The sequence below is a fragment of the Lipotes vexillifer genome, unplaced genomic scaffold, assembly GCF_000442215.2.
Source record: "Lipotes vexillifer unplaced genomic scaffold, Lipotes_vexillifer_v1.1 scaffold418, whole genome shotgun sequence".
Classification (NCBI taxonomy): domain Eukaryota; kingdom Metazoa; phylum Chordata; class Mammalia; order Artiodactyla; family Lipotidae; genus Lipotes; species Lipotes vexillifer.
In genome coordinates, this window is record NW_006798629.1 from 2896224 (window position 1) to 2914861 (window position 18638).

The 18638-nt window shown below is 35.8% G+C and overlaps 1 protein-coding gene across 1 annotated transcript in view; it reads right to left on the minus strand.

Annotated features, from left to right (window-relative positions):
* Positions 1 to 18638, minus strand: part of KCNH8 (potassium voltage-gated channel subfamily H member 8) — a 397642-nt gene that overhangs the window by 111451 nt on the left and 267553 nt on the right. The window contains exon 7 of the mRNA XM_007470616.1: positions 14452 to 14659. Within this exon, the coding sequence (XP_007470678.1) occupies positions 14452 to 14659 (208 nt within the window). The remainder of the gene's footprint in view (positions 1 to 14451; positions 14660 to 18638) is intronic.

Here is an 18638-nt window from a genome sequence, read left to right on the forward strand (position 1 = left end):
ATAGGTATTTGATTAAAAAATTAAATTAGTATGATGAAGTTCTAGCAAATTCATCTAGCCCTCTTGAAGAGAAATCAGAAATGATGCTATCATTCTAATGGTAACGTCTGTATCCACTATACAATGGAAATGTCCTTAGGCGTCAAGAGAGTGAGCACAGAACATTCACAGGATTAACATAGGATGTTCAAAATGTTAGGATCAATATAGCTTGTATTCATCAAAATCAATTCAGTATTTGGTCGGATAAAGATTTTTAAATTGTCTGATATCTTTGAATGTAATTGCTGACAAAGAAAATAGAGTATTTTATTAAAATAATTCCATTAAACTTGCCATCCAAAGAAGGAAACTTTCCCTTCTAAAGAATGAAAAATATTTGATTCACTAATTTAAAATAATGTCAAATCTATTTTTAAACTTGGCAGTGGCAATGAATTTCTGTCCTCTCTCTCTCTACCTCTTTCTCTCTTTCTCTCTCCCCCTCCTCTCTCCCTCTCTCACCACACTCAGTACAGCCATGATATCTGTAAAGAATGACCACCATAACATGACTTGCTTACACCGTTTGCCTAGCATGTTCTCAACAGAGAAATCACAGAGAGTCACATACCCTCACTTGTCAACAAAAAAATACTGGATTATTCATTTAAGAATATCTAACCCTTCAGAATCCTATTACACATAGTATTATTTTTTGGATTTTTGCAGATACATTTGCATTGCTATGAATAAACGTTTTTGTATGAAACACACAAAACACTGTATTTGAAGACCAGAATCACGTGTGTTCACTTATGACAGACTATTAATGCAACTCAGGTGCTGACTGACTCTTTGGAATTATTTTGTTGGTGACTCTCAAGTGGATCAGAAAGAGTCACTACATATCTCAAAATATACCATTTAGCCACAGAATAGCTTTGCAACCTGTGAACCTAAACCAGTATATTTTTAAAATTAATGGAATTAGCTAGCACTACAGCATGATTTTATGGGCAGATGATAATATTAGAAACACTGCCCTCCTTCTCTGCATCACATTCAAAAAACTCAATCTTGACAAAATTCCATTTCAGGCTAGAAAGATGGCTAAAAATAAGCCCGTCATCCCTGACCATCGGCAGCAGGTTTTCGGTAAAGACCGCAGGCAATTTCTCAGAAACTCAGATCCAAGAACCCCATTCAAGTTAGAGATGATTTATGAAGATCTCTTTTTAAAAACGGTGGATTTGTATCTTGGTGTATTTGTTCTGTAAATAAAGTTACATATAATTTCTTGGGAACAAAATCAGCTGCTATAGTCATGATTTTAGTAAAACACCACATATTGGCAATAGCAATGATGATGGTTACATCAATAGCAACTGTAGTAGTGGCAGCAGTAAAATTAACATGTACTGAAGATTTAGTAACCACTTTATATTATTTAATCCTTATAACACCTGATGAAACAGCTAATCCTGTCTCTCTATTTTATAGATGAGGTGACTGTGCCTTAGACAGGTAAATAACACAAACAAAACCGACACAGGTGGACTTCCCTGGCAGTCCAGTGGTTAAGACTCCGTGCTTCCCCTGCATGGGGCACGGGTTCCATCCCTGGTCAGGAGAGTTCTGGATGCCACGCGGTGCAGTCAAAGAAAATAAAACAAACAAAAAACTGACTCAGGTAATAAGCGGAGGAGCCAGGCTGTGAAATGAATCTAGAACTCACATTCGTAAAAACTGTCATATGAGATCAGTATGTATATATATATATATATATATATATATATATATATATATATATGTTCACAGAGGGCTGTCAAGACAAAGGTTCATTTTCAATACCCTCAGAAGAGAAAATGGGTATAGAGTTCGAAAGCTACATAAAGTTAGGTGACATTAGCTTTTATTTCTGTCTTTAATATTTCAATTGAGTCTTCCGATATCCAATTTCTGTCAGTCTATTTAATGTTGGTGTAGTGGATGGTGGCGTGAACAAATACACCAAGATACAAGTCCACTGTTTTTAAAAAGAGGGTCTTCATAAATCATCTCTATCTTGAATGGGGTTCTTGGATCTGAGTTTCTGAGAAATTAAAATTGGGTTTTTGTCTCTGTTTTTCCTGATGAATCTCAATCGAAAACAAGAAAAAATCAAGACTCTGATGTCCAAGTAAAGGACATGTTACCAAGGAGATTTTGGCAATAGTCTTCAATAGACTACGAAACATTTTAATTATTTCTTCTGTTTGTAGCGAGTTGGAGAAACTATAAATAAAAAGCACATGCCCACACATACACATATGACAAGAAAGGAGAGAAAAGAGGTCTTGAAGTTTTCAATGCCAGATATCTAATTAGTTTAGATAAAATGTGTAATTATCTTCTATTTCTTATGTATCCACGAGTTATGTCTATGCTTATTAAAATCTCAAATGGGGAAAGTGTTCCAGTGGAAATTCTTTATAAATTCAACACTCTTCATAAAAATATTCACACAATTAGGGTAACAAACAGAGGAAAACTTTTCATTAGTTCAAGTCTGTAGATTGTGAGACCAATTTTAACATATACTCACTACTACATATAAAATAGATAACAACAAGGACCTACTGTACAGCACAGGGAACTGTACTCAATATCTTGTAATTACCTATAATGGAAGAGAATGTATTGATAATAAAAGAATATATATATATATATATATATATATATAAAACTGAATCACTTTGCTGTACACCTGAAATTAACACAACATTTAAATCAACTATATTTCAATAAATTTTTTAAATTAAAAAATAGCATGCGTATCCCTTTTCACGAGAATGTTCAGCTGGACTAAATAGTTTGCCAAATATCATGAAGAAAAGTATTTTCTGTGGTTTTCCCTCTTGAGTTTGTAGTAAAAAACTATATTAATCAGGTCACGCATTCTCTGGCTTCTCGGGGATTGTATCTGTACATCATCAGTCAAGACTCCAACCCATTATTTTGGTCACATCCTTCTTTTTACTCACTTTGAGTCTGAGATGGCAAATTGGTGACCTATGGGCTTGATCAGGCCCCCAGAAACATATTTTGGTGGTGACACTATGCTCTTCAAGCTCTAAATTATTTGCCAATACTTTACCCCCAGAAGCCAAGATTTACCCCCGAATCCCAAGTTCCAAATTCTCTGGAAAAATCAGGTGTGGTCAAACTTCATCTACACCAGTGCTGGGCTGAGGTCATAATTGGTTCCCTCAGATGGGGCTTGTCTTCTCCACTTCAGCCATGAATGCTAGGCCCCTTTCTCCTCTAGCCCTTTTATTTTGTGACACCAGCTGTTCAAGAATTTTCTAGACTCAACAAATTCATCTCATCCACTCACTGTTCCTCAAACACATTGTGAGATTTCCAACTTCTATGGCTTTGTTCACACCGTGTCCCCACCTAAATGTTCTCTGATGCATCCTCTCCAAAGCTGTACTCACATTTTGAAGCCCAGCTCAAATGCCACCTTCAGAGAGATTCAGTTAGAATCACTTCTACTTCTTTCTAAACGACTGAGGAAGTTGTTGCCTATACAAACTTATGCCAAACCAATATTATAAAAAAACAATTTTGTGAATTTTTATGTCCACCTCTTGAATTTCTAACAACAAAGTACACTTCTAGAAGTCAAGCTCTAAGATTCCTTGTCTTGCTTACAGCTCATAACACTGTCCTTCTTAGGGCCTCAAGAAATATTTATTTTATGGTAAATAATGAGAACTTTGTAGGGCTTAAATGCACCAATCTCAAAGAGTTCTTTTTCTGCTCTATTTTTCTCTATACCTATAGTCTTCTAGAAAAATAATCTGCAGTACATTAAACTGTCACTTATTCCGAAAGAATTATTTTGATTAATATAGTAGCTGGAAAGAAATAATTGTATATTAAGCACATTTGATGATGTCTTCTTAAGACGGCTGCATAATTTATTTTCCTGGTAACTGAACAATTCCATCTAAAGAATTGAAGATTTGAGGTCTTAAGTTTAAATGATTTTCCCCCATAAAGGCATTCCAAGTGGGAATAAGGTCTTGAGTAATTAACCCGTATTCAATTTGCCTTTTACGGATTAGATTACAACCATTTTTATATTTCAAAGGTAACACAGAAAATTACACTGGAATTTAGGTTATGTTATTTTTGGCAGAAATGAAGACTGTGGTTCTGGCAAGATTATGAACTTAGCTTATGTGTAAGCCTTTCTGATAGAAACACTGGAAATATATAGATGCTTCCGAAAGAGGAAGTGAAATGTACGTATGCAAAAATGAGGAGCCGCAAGCCTGTGAGCTGACACCATGGTGGTGATGCTGATGGGGAGACAGGGATGGGCAGCTGGTCAGAAGTAATAGTGACCGTGGGCTTGGGTTTCATGGCCATCTGTGCACAGGAGAGAACACTTAAATGCTATAAACACTGGAACTGACATCTTGTATACAACTGGGATACTAAGTGTGATACATGCAGGGAGAAGGGTAGAAATAATTTACCCAACAGCTTACGGGGATGACAAGGAAAACTAGAGTTTGAAAAAAGTGGTCTTCTGAGAGAACTTTAAAAATTTAGCCTTGTGCATTGCATGCACTGGTGTCTGAATGTGTACCATCCATGAATCACAGACACCTTGGCGCTAAGAAATTTTTAAAAATTTGATCCCAGGGCAGGGGAAAATCCTAGTATCTTTGACAAAAGCAAGCAAGCAAACAACAACCAAAATTCTGGATATTCTCATACCTCAATCTGCACAAGATTTTGACAAGGAAGAAGCCCTATTGAAGGTGAGCTCACAATAAAATTTTTTTAAAAGTACAAAAGAGGAAATAGTTCACCTTTTGCAAGAGTTGGATGAACAGAAAATTAGCACACAACGAACTTGAATTAATAAAATAAAAATGAAGAAATACAATAAGATAGTATGTTTTTTACAATATTTAAATTCAATTCAGAAGCTTGATATAATGGACAAAAAACAAGGAGCTGGAACTATAAAAAGGAAACCAAAAAACTATGGAAAATGAACAGAGGTCTGAAAAAGCACCAAATAAAACTTCCATATGTAGTTTGCCAGAAAATAGTTAATAAGGATCTATAGTATAGGTATAATTAAATTCAGAAGCTTGATCTAATGGACATATATAAACCTTGAACTAAAACTTATATCCAAAAAATTGTATGCACATAATATCCTCACACATAAAGAATATATACAATTGAGCTTCAACAAACAGTGAAGAATCAGTATCACAGAGACCAAATTCTGTAACAAGAAATGAATGTAATTAGAAATCAATAACAAAGTGTTAATTTCAAGTTCCATATAATTTGAAAAACGTTTAAAGACTTCAACACTTAACAATATATAGCATTAAATGGATTATTTAGGAAAGAAGAGAAACTGAAAATTAATGAGATAGAGGGTCTAATTTAACAAAGAGGAAATTAGAGTGACTCTCTACATCAAAAAAAAATATGTTCTACCTTGTTATACCTTACTTACACAGGGAAATGAAAATTTAAACAACAATTAGATATTACTTTACACCCTCCACTCCCCAACACCCTCCAAGATTTTCACAAGTTTAAAAACACTGGTAACAATTATTGGTGAAGCTCTGGGGAAAGAACACATATAATATGACCAACTAAATAATTAATGAATACAAGTGCTTCAGAGAAGAATTTGGCAATAGGTATTAATTTTTCAGATGCACAAGCTCTTTGACCCAGAGAAATTCTTGCATATGCACACAGAGAATCTTGTATTTGATTGTTCATTGCCCAGTACTTGCCATAGTGAGAGGTGCAGTCAACTCAGTAGGGGAGTGGATAAATAAACCAAAATGATGAGTAAACTGGCTTATTGTACAATAGAATTCTATTAAACAGTTAAAAATAAATATATAAGGTTTATATCTAAGATGGATTGATCTTAAAAAAAAAAGTTCAATGAGAATGTAAAAAAGATTCAAAGAAGAGAGAAATCCCAGCTCCTGTGTATTTTATCTGTGTATCTAGGTCAAGTCATACAACCTATGTGCCTCAGCTTTCTCATCGGTAAATAGAAATGATGACAGTTTGGGGCTCATAAAATTATAGCAAGATGCCTTGAACAGTGCCTGGCACTGAGAAAGCCCCATGTATGCCTGTTATTATTATTACTTCTTACATCTGTGATGATTTATATGGAAGATAATGAGGGAAAATAATACCATATATTGTTTTACTAATACATTTGTATAGTAACAACAGCGTCTAAGAAAATTTTATGCACCAACTTTAGAGTAGTAAGGAGGAAAGATGGAGGGAGTAAGGCAGAATTGAAGGGTCGTGGGGCTCTGGCTTCATCTGTGATATTGTATTGATTTTAAAAAAAGAAATAAAGCAAATATGTTGAAACAAAACGTTAAAAAAGATATAATTTTTAGAAGGTGACCATTATACTCATTCTAAACATTTCTGTGTTAAAAATATTTCATAATTTAAAAAGTAAATTTCCAGGAAATTTCAAACTTTTCAAGCTTTAGTTTCTTTTTTTCTAAGATGAGGTTGAAAATATCTGTCTCATGGGATTTCAATAAAGATCAGATGAGAAAATGCATACAAATATATTAAGCACTGCACCATGCATGTAGGTGGTGTTTAATAAATGTAAGCTAAATATTAATCTGATACAAATCAATTGTTTTCAAAAAATGTGGAGAAAAAATAAATTTGTAAGTTATTTTTCTACTCATTAAATTTATTCCTAGTTCACTTGTGAACTAGTTCACAGGTGTCATGGGGATTGGAAAAGCATAGGAAAGTGAAAAATAGGAAGGACTTTATAACCAGGAGTATTAAATTCACACAACGTCCCAAGGCTTTTTAAAACTTCGCTACTCAAAGTGTGGTGTGGGGTCCAGTAGCCCTGATTTCACTGGGGAGGTGGTTAAAAATGCTGAATCTCAGGCTCCACCTCAGATTTACTGAATTAGAATCTGTTTTTTTAATGCAATCCTCACATAATTTCAGTGCACATTAAAGTTCAAGACCCTGCTTCAAAAAAAAAAAAAAAAATTAAGTCCAGGAGTCCGTCACTAGGGTCCATTTTAATGGTTAGAAATCTTCATTTTAGGCTATTTCTCCCCTTTCTTTATTTCATGTATTCGCAAGAATGAAAATCTACAGATCAGGGTTATCTAAAAATGTTTATATAATCCTTTACACAGAACCTGAAAATGTAGAGTGCTGGACAATTCTACCTTCTCTTGAGGAAAATTTGATAGTTATTGAAATAATCAGCTTACAATATCATAAGCCTGGTCATTTTTTTCCCCATTACATGTGGCTTATAAATGCTAAGCAGTTAGTAACTAGAGAGCCATTCAAATCAATCAGCTTTTATGATGTTTTATCCAATGAGGATCAGGAGATTTAAGACTAAAATTGTCAATGAAAATTTGAAAATGATATTCTTGGGCTTTTTTTTTTCCCGTGATGTAGATACACGTTTAGACATCTGCAATTGATAAATGTACTCCAGCGAAAGGATTGAAAGATTAAAAAAAAGCTTCCCTCTATTACAATATACTCTCAGCTCTAACTTTCGAAGCAGATCATTTAAAGTTCAGTGTGTCATAGCCTTAGAAACAGAGATAGCCTCGAGAAAGAATGTAAGTTAGTGTTTTAGCTACAAAAGAGAGCTACCGACCATGGTGCAGTCTGCTTGTGGAAGCACAGCTTGGTAAGTACCACTGTTAGGCTGACACAGCAGCACAGACTGCCTTACAGGGAGCAAGATGCACCGAGAATTACAGCATCCCCATCTTTCAGCTAATTCCATCTGACATCTGATGTCTGAGAGAGGTATGATGATTTACAGAAGCATTTTAATAAGTGTTTTTATAAATGTTATTGTTTTTTTTTTGAGTAGTAGGATAAAGTTGTTATTGTAGTAGCATTTTGTCTTTATTTGAGGGGTGGGCTGTCTAAAATCCTATGTGAAGGGGGTATTCTCCTTTGTGTATAGTAATGGAGAGACACAGGGTCCCACTTCTAACCATGAAAGTGTAAGATGGGGGGATCCCTCCTTGCCCAGCAGTCCGTGTCTGAACGTATGATGTAAGCGTGACCAATCGGATTCTCCTTTCAGGGACTGTGAATCAGAGATGAACAGAAGGTTAGGACTCGCTCATGGCATCTACAAAGGCAGAAACATGTCCAGGTCATCTTTGCAAAATGTCAGCAACTGTGCTTCTTGCACTGGGGTATCCGGATCTGCCTTGGCTCACATTTTTTTCCCAAGTCTTGTTCTCCATCATTCTGTTTCTGAGTCTGCATGTTCTGCTAATGCATTCTTTTTCTGTTTTTGCTTGCAATCAAGAATTGTCCCTGATACAGAAATATCACCTCTTCACTAGATTTGGTTTTTTAAAATTAATTTTTTGTTATAGTTGATTTACAATGTTGTGTTAGTTTCTGCTGTACAGCAAAGTGAATCAGTTATACATATACTTATATCCACTCTTTTTTAGATTCTTTTCCCATATAGGTCATTACAGAGTATTGAGTAGAGTTCCCTGTGCTATACAGTAGGTTCTCATTAGTTATCTATTTTATATATAGTAGTGTGTATATGTCAATCCCAATCTCCCAATTTATCCCTCCCCTGTCCCTTTCCACCTTGGTAACCATAAGTTTGTTTTTTACGTCTGCGACTCTATTTCTGTGTTGTTCACTACATTTGAACAGCACTGCTACTTCAGCTCTATATAGCTCATTGATGTAAGTTTAAGTAGGTGGCTGCAATTTGAAAATGGCCTCAATTAGTGATTAAGAGTGGAGGTGGTGGTCATGGTGGTAGTTATCAGGTGCAAGAACATAACATGTACCAGAAACTATGTGAGGCACGTCAACTTGAGTACCTGTAATTCCTCAGAAAACGCTGTGAGGATCAGTACTGCCACACCCATTTTACAGATGAGAAAACTAAGACTGTTGTATAAAAAGTCACACATTGAAGTCACCTTGACCAAAATCACATGCCTAGTAAATCCCCAAAGCAAGATTCAAATCCAAACCTTTCTAGCTTAAATCAGAACCATTATGTTCTCTCCAGGATGCTAATGGAGCTCTTTAAGGACTAATTCAGTGTCATTAATTGAACTTTATAAATGTCATTAACTGAACCTAATAAATGATAACTAAAATAATATATCCCTACAGTAACTGGGATGTAAGGAAACATGTAAGGTCTCCTTTTTTATTATTATTATTTTAAATTGAAGTGTAGTTGACTTACAGCGTTGTGTTAGTTTCAGTTGTACAGCAAAGTGATTCAGTTATATACATATATATATATTCATTAACATATACATATATATATATATGCTTTTTCAGATTATTTTCCCTTATAGCTTATTACAAAATATTGAGTATAGTTCCCTGTGCTCATGCAAAGCCTTCTAACACATTTGTAGTTAGGTATTTATTGAAGTCTTCTTATAGAAATGTTCTGAAACGTTTCTTCACAGTGAAAACAAAATTTTACATTTAAAAGCCACACTTAGACTTGAAGCACTATGTCTAAATTCCATAAAAGTTTGCTATATCCCAACAAGCATGTAGGGTAGATGTTGAACCTCTCCCCTATATTAGTTTTTAAGGGAAAATATCCTATTTGTATGCAATTACGAGGCTATGTGAAAATTACTTATTTTCAGAGGCTGACTGTAATAGAAAGCTTGGGCAGATATATTATTTTGAAGATACGTGTGAAAAAGTATGTAATAACTTATGGAGCACTGTCACTAAACTTGAAGGCAACACTTTTAAAGCCATTACTTAATACTCTTCCCATATAAGATGATAAGTATCAGTAGTCCCAGGTCATAGTACTTTCTTTATTAGAAGTAACTGTCTTAATAAAATAGTAATGATGGTTACAATAGCTCCTATTTATCGAGCAGTTACTAGGTGGCGGGCACAGTGCTTAATGCTTCACAGAGATCGCCTAGTTTAATACTGGCGACCCCAGTGAGGTACGCACTATTATTAGGGCCACTTTACAGATATTGAAAAAGAAACAGAGCAAAACATCTCCCCCTGCCTCCTGGGGTTCTATATTCAAAGGATCGCTGCTCGAGAGAGAATTTTAAGCCTTGCTGCAGCCTTAGATGAAGCCCAAACTCTAAAGCTTAGCATGAATTGTCTTTAAAGATCTGGACCCTGACTACCTACCTCTTTAGCCTCATCACCTCACTACCATCCCCCCATTCACCCTTTATGCTGGTTCTAGTGAAAGGCTTCATACAGTCCTGTCCCTGCTGTGACACATACCCGTTCCTCAGCATCCACAGAGACAAGATTATTCATTCTTTTTTTTTTTTTTAAGACTATTCATTCTTTAAAACTCAGCTCAACTTGGAAATGCCTCTGCTGATAACCTGTTAGATTTAGTAGCCTGCCCTCTATGCAGGTTCTTGCTACAGAACATACCGCACTGCCATATATCCATTGAATTATTTGTCTGTTTTTCTTACTGGACTTTAAGTGCCATGACATTAAGTATATTATTTTTTTCTTCTTTTTTTAATTGGAGTATAGTTGATTTACAATGTTGTGTTAGTTTCAGGTGTACAGCAAAGTGATTCAGTTAAATATACATTAAATAAATATTATATTAAATATTAAATATATATATTCAGTTAAATATATATATTTAATCTTTTCCAGATTCTTTTCCCTTATAGATTATTACAAGATATTGAGTAGAGTTCCCTGTGCTATAAGTAGGTCCTTGTTGCTTATCTATTTTATATATAGGAGTGTGTCTATGTTAATCCCAAATTCCTAATTTAAGTATATAATTTGTTTTGGTATCTCCAGTGCCTAACACAGGACCAAGCATGCAGTGGGCACTCAAAAAATATTTTTTGAATAAGTGGCCAAATCTTAAGTTACCACCGTATTTGTTCTTTCTATCTTCCTGCTGGAAAGAATTTGCTAAATAACCATTCGCTATTATATCATAATGCTCAATATTATGAGAAGGACTTCTACACAAGGAGTTAGGGAATCTAGGTTCTTGTCCCATGATTGTCATTTAGTAATGAAAAGACCTTGAAGACTGATTCATTCAACAATTTTCTTTTTATGCATTTGCCATGCACCAGGAACTGTACACGACAGTGAGGAAGCAGCAGTGGACACAAGTGACAAAAGCCCCTTCCACCAGAAAGCTTGTATAACCTAGAGTTGGATTTCTCACCATAAAGTCAAAGAGCTGGACTAAGGTCCTTCCAGGCTTAAAATTCCATGAAACAATAAGCCAAATCTCAAATTCCATAAAATATAATATAGGAACACATAAGAATATGAAATAAAATAGAACACTAGGAAAATCAGTTCATAACTTGCCTCTGATACAATTAATCTAGGAATATTAATTCCTCCTTACAAAAATAGATATATTATAGAGAAGTGACATTATGAAACATTTTTTAAAGGTTAACTTTGGTTTGGTCTGATGCAAAATATTTGAACCCTCTCTAGTTGTAAGTACAATAGCATGCCTGTCAAGGACAAAAAGGGGAAAAAATCATTTCAAGGAAATTAACAACGATGAGAAAGGAAGATCTATTTTACTCCTTGGGAAGATGAATCTGTTCTGTACATCTAATGTTAGTCAGAACATAAAGAACAATATGTTCTCTAATCAAGTTTTATGTGTGTGATGAGTTTTTTGATTCATGGTAATTGGACCAGAAAAGGTAAAGCATATTATTAGCGGACAAATTACATAGTAAAAACTAAATTAGTCTAGACTCTCAGCTGCTTCATTACAAAATTAGGTAGAAAAAATCATAATTATTTAATTTGTGTCCAAATCTCAGCTGGAGAATGTTCCAAATGAACAAATGATCCAAGTAATTTTAGGGGAAGGGAAAGTCCTTGTAGCCAAGCTTAAAAACCCAATATTGACAAACATAATTAGCATGCTACCTTCCTGACCATATCCCTAGAGGTGTTTGGACAGGAAATCTAATTCTCTAAAGATAAATGTTCTGTTATTTTTTTTATCATAACTGAGTAAACCATATCAATTCATTGACATGCTATGATCATAGGATGTCCTTCCTGACACGTCCCTCAAATTTGTTGACATTGGATGACTGATTGCTTCTGCTGGTTAACATGGGCACTGAGCTATGATAGAAAATAGATACACAATATTAAACTCACAAAACTGGGTTTGTTCTTCCATTATAGTCATAAATCATGGATCCTGAAAGAGCCTTTCAAGTTACATAGTGAGTTTTCTCATGTTGCAGATGAGGAAACTGAGGCCCAGACAGGTGAACAAAATTACTGCAAATCTCACAGTTGGCAGGTGTTGGAGCCATGATACAAGGAGAGATCCATCGCCTCCCAGCCCAATGTTCTTCCCATCATTTTATTTTGCCAATAGTTAGCTCTCTTTGTGAGCTAACTTCCAGCTTACAAGCTCCCATACATGACACTGAGCCATATCACCAAGACCAAGCATAGGCGTGGTAGGGGGCAATGCAGATGAAGTTCAGGGGGTTGGCTTCTTTTTCCTTGGAAAACAAATACCTCTGCATATTTGCGGGAAGAAAAACATCAGCTAGTTTGTCAGTCTGCAGCAGGACTGGTATGCTGGAAATGAAACACAAAGCTTTCCTCCTCTAACAAAATTTGACAGCGTGCATAAGCTGAATCTCCCCATCTGGAGACTCTCAGACTAGACAAGCCTTACAAATTAATATGTGTGTATAGGGCTGGAGCCTGAAGGAAATGAGGTCAGGTCCGAAAAGGAATCAGGTGGCTGGCCACAAATCAGAACTTTAACATGGATTCACAACAGAGAGGAGATCTAATGCCGTAATTCACTGAAAAGCATTAGGACCATGCTAGGGTCTGTGATGAGGAAGCCGGAGGACAAAGTTATAAAGAGGGAAACGATACTGAAGGACATAAAATGTTTTCATCCAAGTACAATCCAGACTTTGATCCCCCTTTTAATCAAATCTTCTCTTTCCCCATCCCTCTCTCTCTCTCTCTCTCTCTCTCTCTCTCTCTCTCTCTCTCTTCTCTCACACACACACACATACACACCTCATGTTCTCTTTATGCAGGATATTTGTGCTCTCATTCTACAGTCTTATTTCTCTCTTTACTTTTTTCCTGAGAATGGAGGTCTACAGCAAGGCATAGAAAAAGTGCTTTGATAAGGAAGATAAAACAATTCAGGATGCATTAGTTTCTTTGTGTACCTCAAGGACAAAACTGAGATGTGTAGGAGCATTTTTAAGAACGTAGACAGGAGACTCACTCCCTTGAACCAGCTTTCTTAAGGTCCCCAGCTCATTCTCCAAAGATGTCCTTTAAGGCTTTGTACATGCCCTATGGTGAGAGAGTGGCATTTAATAAGAGTCCACCCAGGGATGTTCCAAATGCACTCTGCCATTAAAGTGCTGGTATAAGAAGTTAGAGCATTTTTTTCTCTTGAGAATCTCTATGGCTTTATCCCTGGGCAAAGGTCTGAGCTTCTTTCAAAAGTCCAAGATTGATTTTTGGAGAAGATAAGTGAAGGATTTTCTAGCTAACCAAGAAACACATTCTCTGATTAAATGTCAGATTAAGAAGAAAAAATACCCTACATAAGGTACTATTACAGTTCTCTAAAAAGAAAGACTGTGAGAACGCAGATATTTTAGGATAGAGGGTTATAGCCTTCAGAATTTTCATTTTTTTAGAAAGTTCTTGTGGTTGATATAAGTTTAAAAATGTGTTCATGTGCAGAACATTTCAGATTCATTTATGCAGAATTATGTAACACTTGAAACAACTCCCTTAAATTCCCATGGATTATGCGGACACAAAACTTTACAAATTATATTTGTAAATATCCTTTCTTCTGTATCATCACAAGTTCTCAAAGTATACTAAATGTGGAAGTCAGTATGATAGTGCTGTCTCTCTTTTTTTAGGAGAAAATAGTAGAGATATCCTTTTTATTATTCACTTGCCACCTCAAATACAAATGATCATTTTCTTATGATTTAAAAATATTGTAATGACTGGCCAGGTCCCCATGATTTATTGTTACTAGCCTTCCATTGGATATGCCAAGATAACATCACACATTACTTATCTAAACACTTCTACAGACGTGATGGGCATTTTTAAAAGTTCACCCATTGAGAACTTAAACAAATTCTCTTTGAAAAAAATGCTAGGTTGTTCCAGAAAACTTTCTTAAAGGAAATCACTTGTACCATGGACCCTCTCCACACACCCCCAAAAACGATGAGACAAATCGACAGTCAGAAGACATATATTTATAGCCTCATCTTTCACCTCCTCCAAATTCTAGACAATCCTCTTTTTCACTTAAAAATGGAAAATGCGACAAATGTAAGCCCTTACCAACTTCCCACTTCAGAAGGCTGTTGTCTTCCATCTCCATTTTTCCAATGACATACCAGATACACGCCATCCAGTGTGCAAGAAGGGCAAACATGGACATGAGCAGAGTCAGGACGATTGTGCTGTGTTGGGAATAACGGTCCAACTTCTGCAGGAGACGCAGAAGACGCAGCAGCCGGACGGTCTTCAGGAGATGCACGAGAGACACCTGCGTGGGAAAACAGAGCCGCACAGCTTGGCTCACGGAGTCATTACATCCATAACAGTCACTTCAGCTACAGCCACTCTGGGAAGTTCTTGAAATTAAGTGTAATCGGGATTCCAACACTGTGACCATTTTATGATCATTTCTATGTCGTTTCCTGATATATTATATTGGAAGTTGATAAGATAAAAGATGATAAGGCAATTTAATTTCTTTGAGTGAATACTTATATCCCTTAATTAAGATGTATCTTTTTTTCTCTACCTATATGACTGAAGATAATTTTATATATTCTGATATACAACTGAAACACATTATGGGATCGGAATTGAATAGAAGATGTCTCCACCCCTTTCTTTTAATTTCTTTCAATTCCACTTCCCCTTCTCCATGTAAGGGAGCTGTGTTATAACAAAACTTTGTATAGACTGAAGTAAAACCCCCCTGTAAAGTGGTAGCAAAAGTAACTTAGGTTTCTTATTTTTAAATAGTGAGACCTAAAAATTTGAGTAAGATCTGCTCACAAATACCAGTAGCACCTCCTGCCTCATGTGCTTTGCTATCGTCCTTCTAATATTATCAATAGACAAAGAAAACATTTGCCTGGAGCACATACATACTGCGCTTTCTGTTAAACAAACATGCTTAGGGAACCAAAATCAAATGGAACAAAATTTTGGAAAAACCTTTTAGATTCTGCCTCTGTATGAACTAGAACAACAGACTTGTAGTTAAGGAGTTAGTTTCTTGACTTTAGGGCTCAACTGAAAAATGTGCACCATTGGTGTCCACCAGAAAGGTCAATGTCACTATTACGACACATGTGGTGCTCTAATAGACACTCTTTTTAATACCTTCCAAGAGAAAAGAAAAGTTAAATAAAACATTATCTCATATGCAAATAGAATCTGACAAGTTCCTTGACCTATTCTAATTTGGGGGGTGAACCATAAATAGAGGGTAAGGAAGTGGTTTGTATGACTATGCCTAAGAATCATTTTTCCTTTACAGGCAGAATCATAAACAAGGTCAGCATCTTTTGAGAGTCTGCCTTTATAATTATCTGGAATCAACTGATTTCTAATTTCTCCCTCCTCCAGCCATCTTCCCTTATCTCCAAGAAAAATGTACCTAGAGCAGTGCCTGACACGTAGGAAGTGCTCAGTAAATTTGTGTTAAATGAGTGAATGGATAAGCTATTATGTGAAGATGCAAAACACTCCAGGCTCACTATAACAATAGATATTCAATAAAAGTGTCTTCCACTGTAATCTTGTTAATTATTCTATACTGAAATATAAAAACATCATAAGGATGGGAATTCCCTGGCGGTCCAGTGGTTAGGTCTCCACGCTTCCACGGCAGGGGGCCTGGGTTTGATCCCTGGTCAGGTAACTAAGATCCTGCAAAGTGTGGTGTGGAAAAAAAAAAAAAAAATCATAATAAGGTCAATTGAGGAAGTTGCCAGGTAGCTGTGGCCTTTTATTCCTTTTTGTGGGTCTTCTGGGTAGAGTTTTATTTTCTTCTCCATCATACTCATGTTCTCATCTATCATTTCTCCAGCTGATTGTAAGTCAGATGCAGTTTCTACTTTGTGGCTTAGAGGAATTACTAGGGGTGAAATTTATTTTATAGTTAGGTGAATTTGATAGATAGATAACAATTTTGTAAGTAAAGTGAATCCTGGAGCAGAACTCTCAAATGGAGGATACCATCTGCTATGGACTGAATTGTGTCCCTGCAAATTTCATATGTTGAAGCCCTAACCCCCAGTGTGACAGTATTTGAGATGGGGTCTTTGGGAAATAATTTGGTTTAGACGGGGTCATGAGGGTTGGGTCCTCAAGATGGGATTAATGCCTCTATAAGAATAGACCAAAAAAAAAAAAAAAAAGAATAGACCAGAGCACCCTCTCTCTTGTTCGCCACCCACCCCAATCTCTCTCTCCCTCCCCTCGCTGTATGAGGGCCACGTGAGGACGCAGAGAGAAGACAGCCGTCTACAAGCCAGGAAGAGAGCCCTCACCAAGAATCAAATTGGTGAAAGCTTGATCTTGGACTTCCCAGCCATCAGGAGAGTGAGAAATAAATTCCCATTGTTGAAGCCATCCAGTTTATGATATTTTCTTATAGCTACCTGAGTAGACTAACACACCATCTGGATATAGAGTATTGATGCAGGCAAGCTCCCCATTTTCTCTGGCCAGAAAGGGGATGTTTGAGGGAATAATGTGAGGCTGCCCTTACATGAGAACAATAGTCATTTACAAAAATAAGGGACATGAGCCTGGGAGTCCAGGATGAGGCAGCCCTGGTGATTTCGCTGTCACTAAAAAATTTGTATTTATTCCTATCTGAGTCCAAAACCTCCGGCTATAAAATGTGAATTTTGGCTCTTGGTGAATGACAGAAGAAAGAGGCATATTTGATTTCGATGGAAATATATCATCTGAAAAAGAGAAAGGACCTTCTTACTCTTGGGATGCTGCTCTGAATTTGTCACTGATAAGAATTATAAGCACCTTGTAGACAGGTGCAAGACAGTGAATGATGCATTCTTCAAAAACCTCTATGAAACTGCAGTTTCCCCTGTTACCAAGTGGACATAACCACCTGCTGGCTATCCACTAGGGAAGAAAAAAGAGAGAGAAAAAAGTTAATTACCGTACTGAGATCCTTCTAGGTGTTAGACACTTGGCAAGGTATTTTATAGAAAAGTTTCCTTTTTAGGCTACTCAGAAACCCTGCAGGTATTTTTATGACTTTAGGCCTATTCTGATGTTAACTTTCCCAAGAAGTCACTCAGATGGTAAGTGATAAAACTTGGATTCATACTTCTGCCTTTTTACTCTAACATACTTTCTTTCTCATTCACAATTTTATCTCTCGTCGTGCCTTTCATCGTGACTTATACACAGTAAGTTTTAATAAGTAAATGTGTGAGCTGCATGTAAAACATTTGCCATCAGCAATTGTGGGCACAGCCAAAGCTAAAGCACGCGATACATTTTTGATGGTTGCCGTGCATTTTTGAATGTCATCTATGGAGATGCACTAACTGGACCCACTTTAGACCTGGAAAATCAGCCCCTTTGTTATTTTATTTGTTTGTTCCTGCTCTTCTTTTTGTAAGTCTGTGTAGTATAACAGTAGCATAACTTATGAACTTTTCCTTATAACTTATGCTTTCCTGGGAAGTAAATATAATATCTTGAACAAGCTTTTCTATTCAAATCGAATATTTCATACTGACTAATATATTGGGAGGAATAACAAATTTATATGCCAATTGTTAAATGATCATATGCTCACCCCTGTGAAAAGCAGAAAAAGTATCACTGATAATAGAGAGAGATTCCTTACTTACTTCCTCTTTTTCTTTCTTTCTGATATAGATGTTGATCTATAACTTCAAATCTTTATAAAGGATTTGTGCTGTATTTCACAAGTGAGAACGAAGAAGGGTAGCAGAAGCACAGTGAAAATGTACAAGTATTGAAAATTCATCAAATTATGAGAATTAGACTTTTTCAAAATTATTTACTCGTGTTAATTTTAGGCAATGGAAATTTTCATCATATCTAAACATTTTACTTATTTTTTATTTTATAGACTTTATAGTACATGATATATATATGTTTAAAATTATCCTATTTGTTCAGTGCCCAAAGAGAAATGGAATATAAAAAATGATTATTAGTATTTAGTAGCAGAGCAAGTTAATTTACAGCAGTCTATGAAACACCATTTATTTAACAATTCTCCAGGATAATTTGGAAAATTTTTCTTATCATTTTATGAATTATCTACTTCTTCAGGATATTTTTTGGCAGGTTTGCAAAAGCCTTGTTTTAAGTCATTACACTTTCATTATAGTATACTTATCTAGTCAAATTCAATCTTAAAAAGCACTTTAAAAAGCTCGGATAACAATCCAGTTTAGCACTGATTGATATTATATACTAGATTTTCCCCAGAGCTT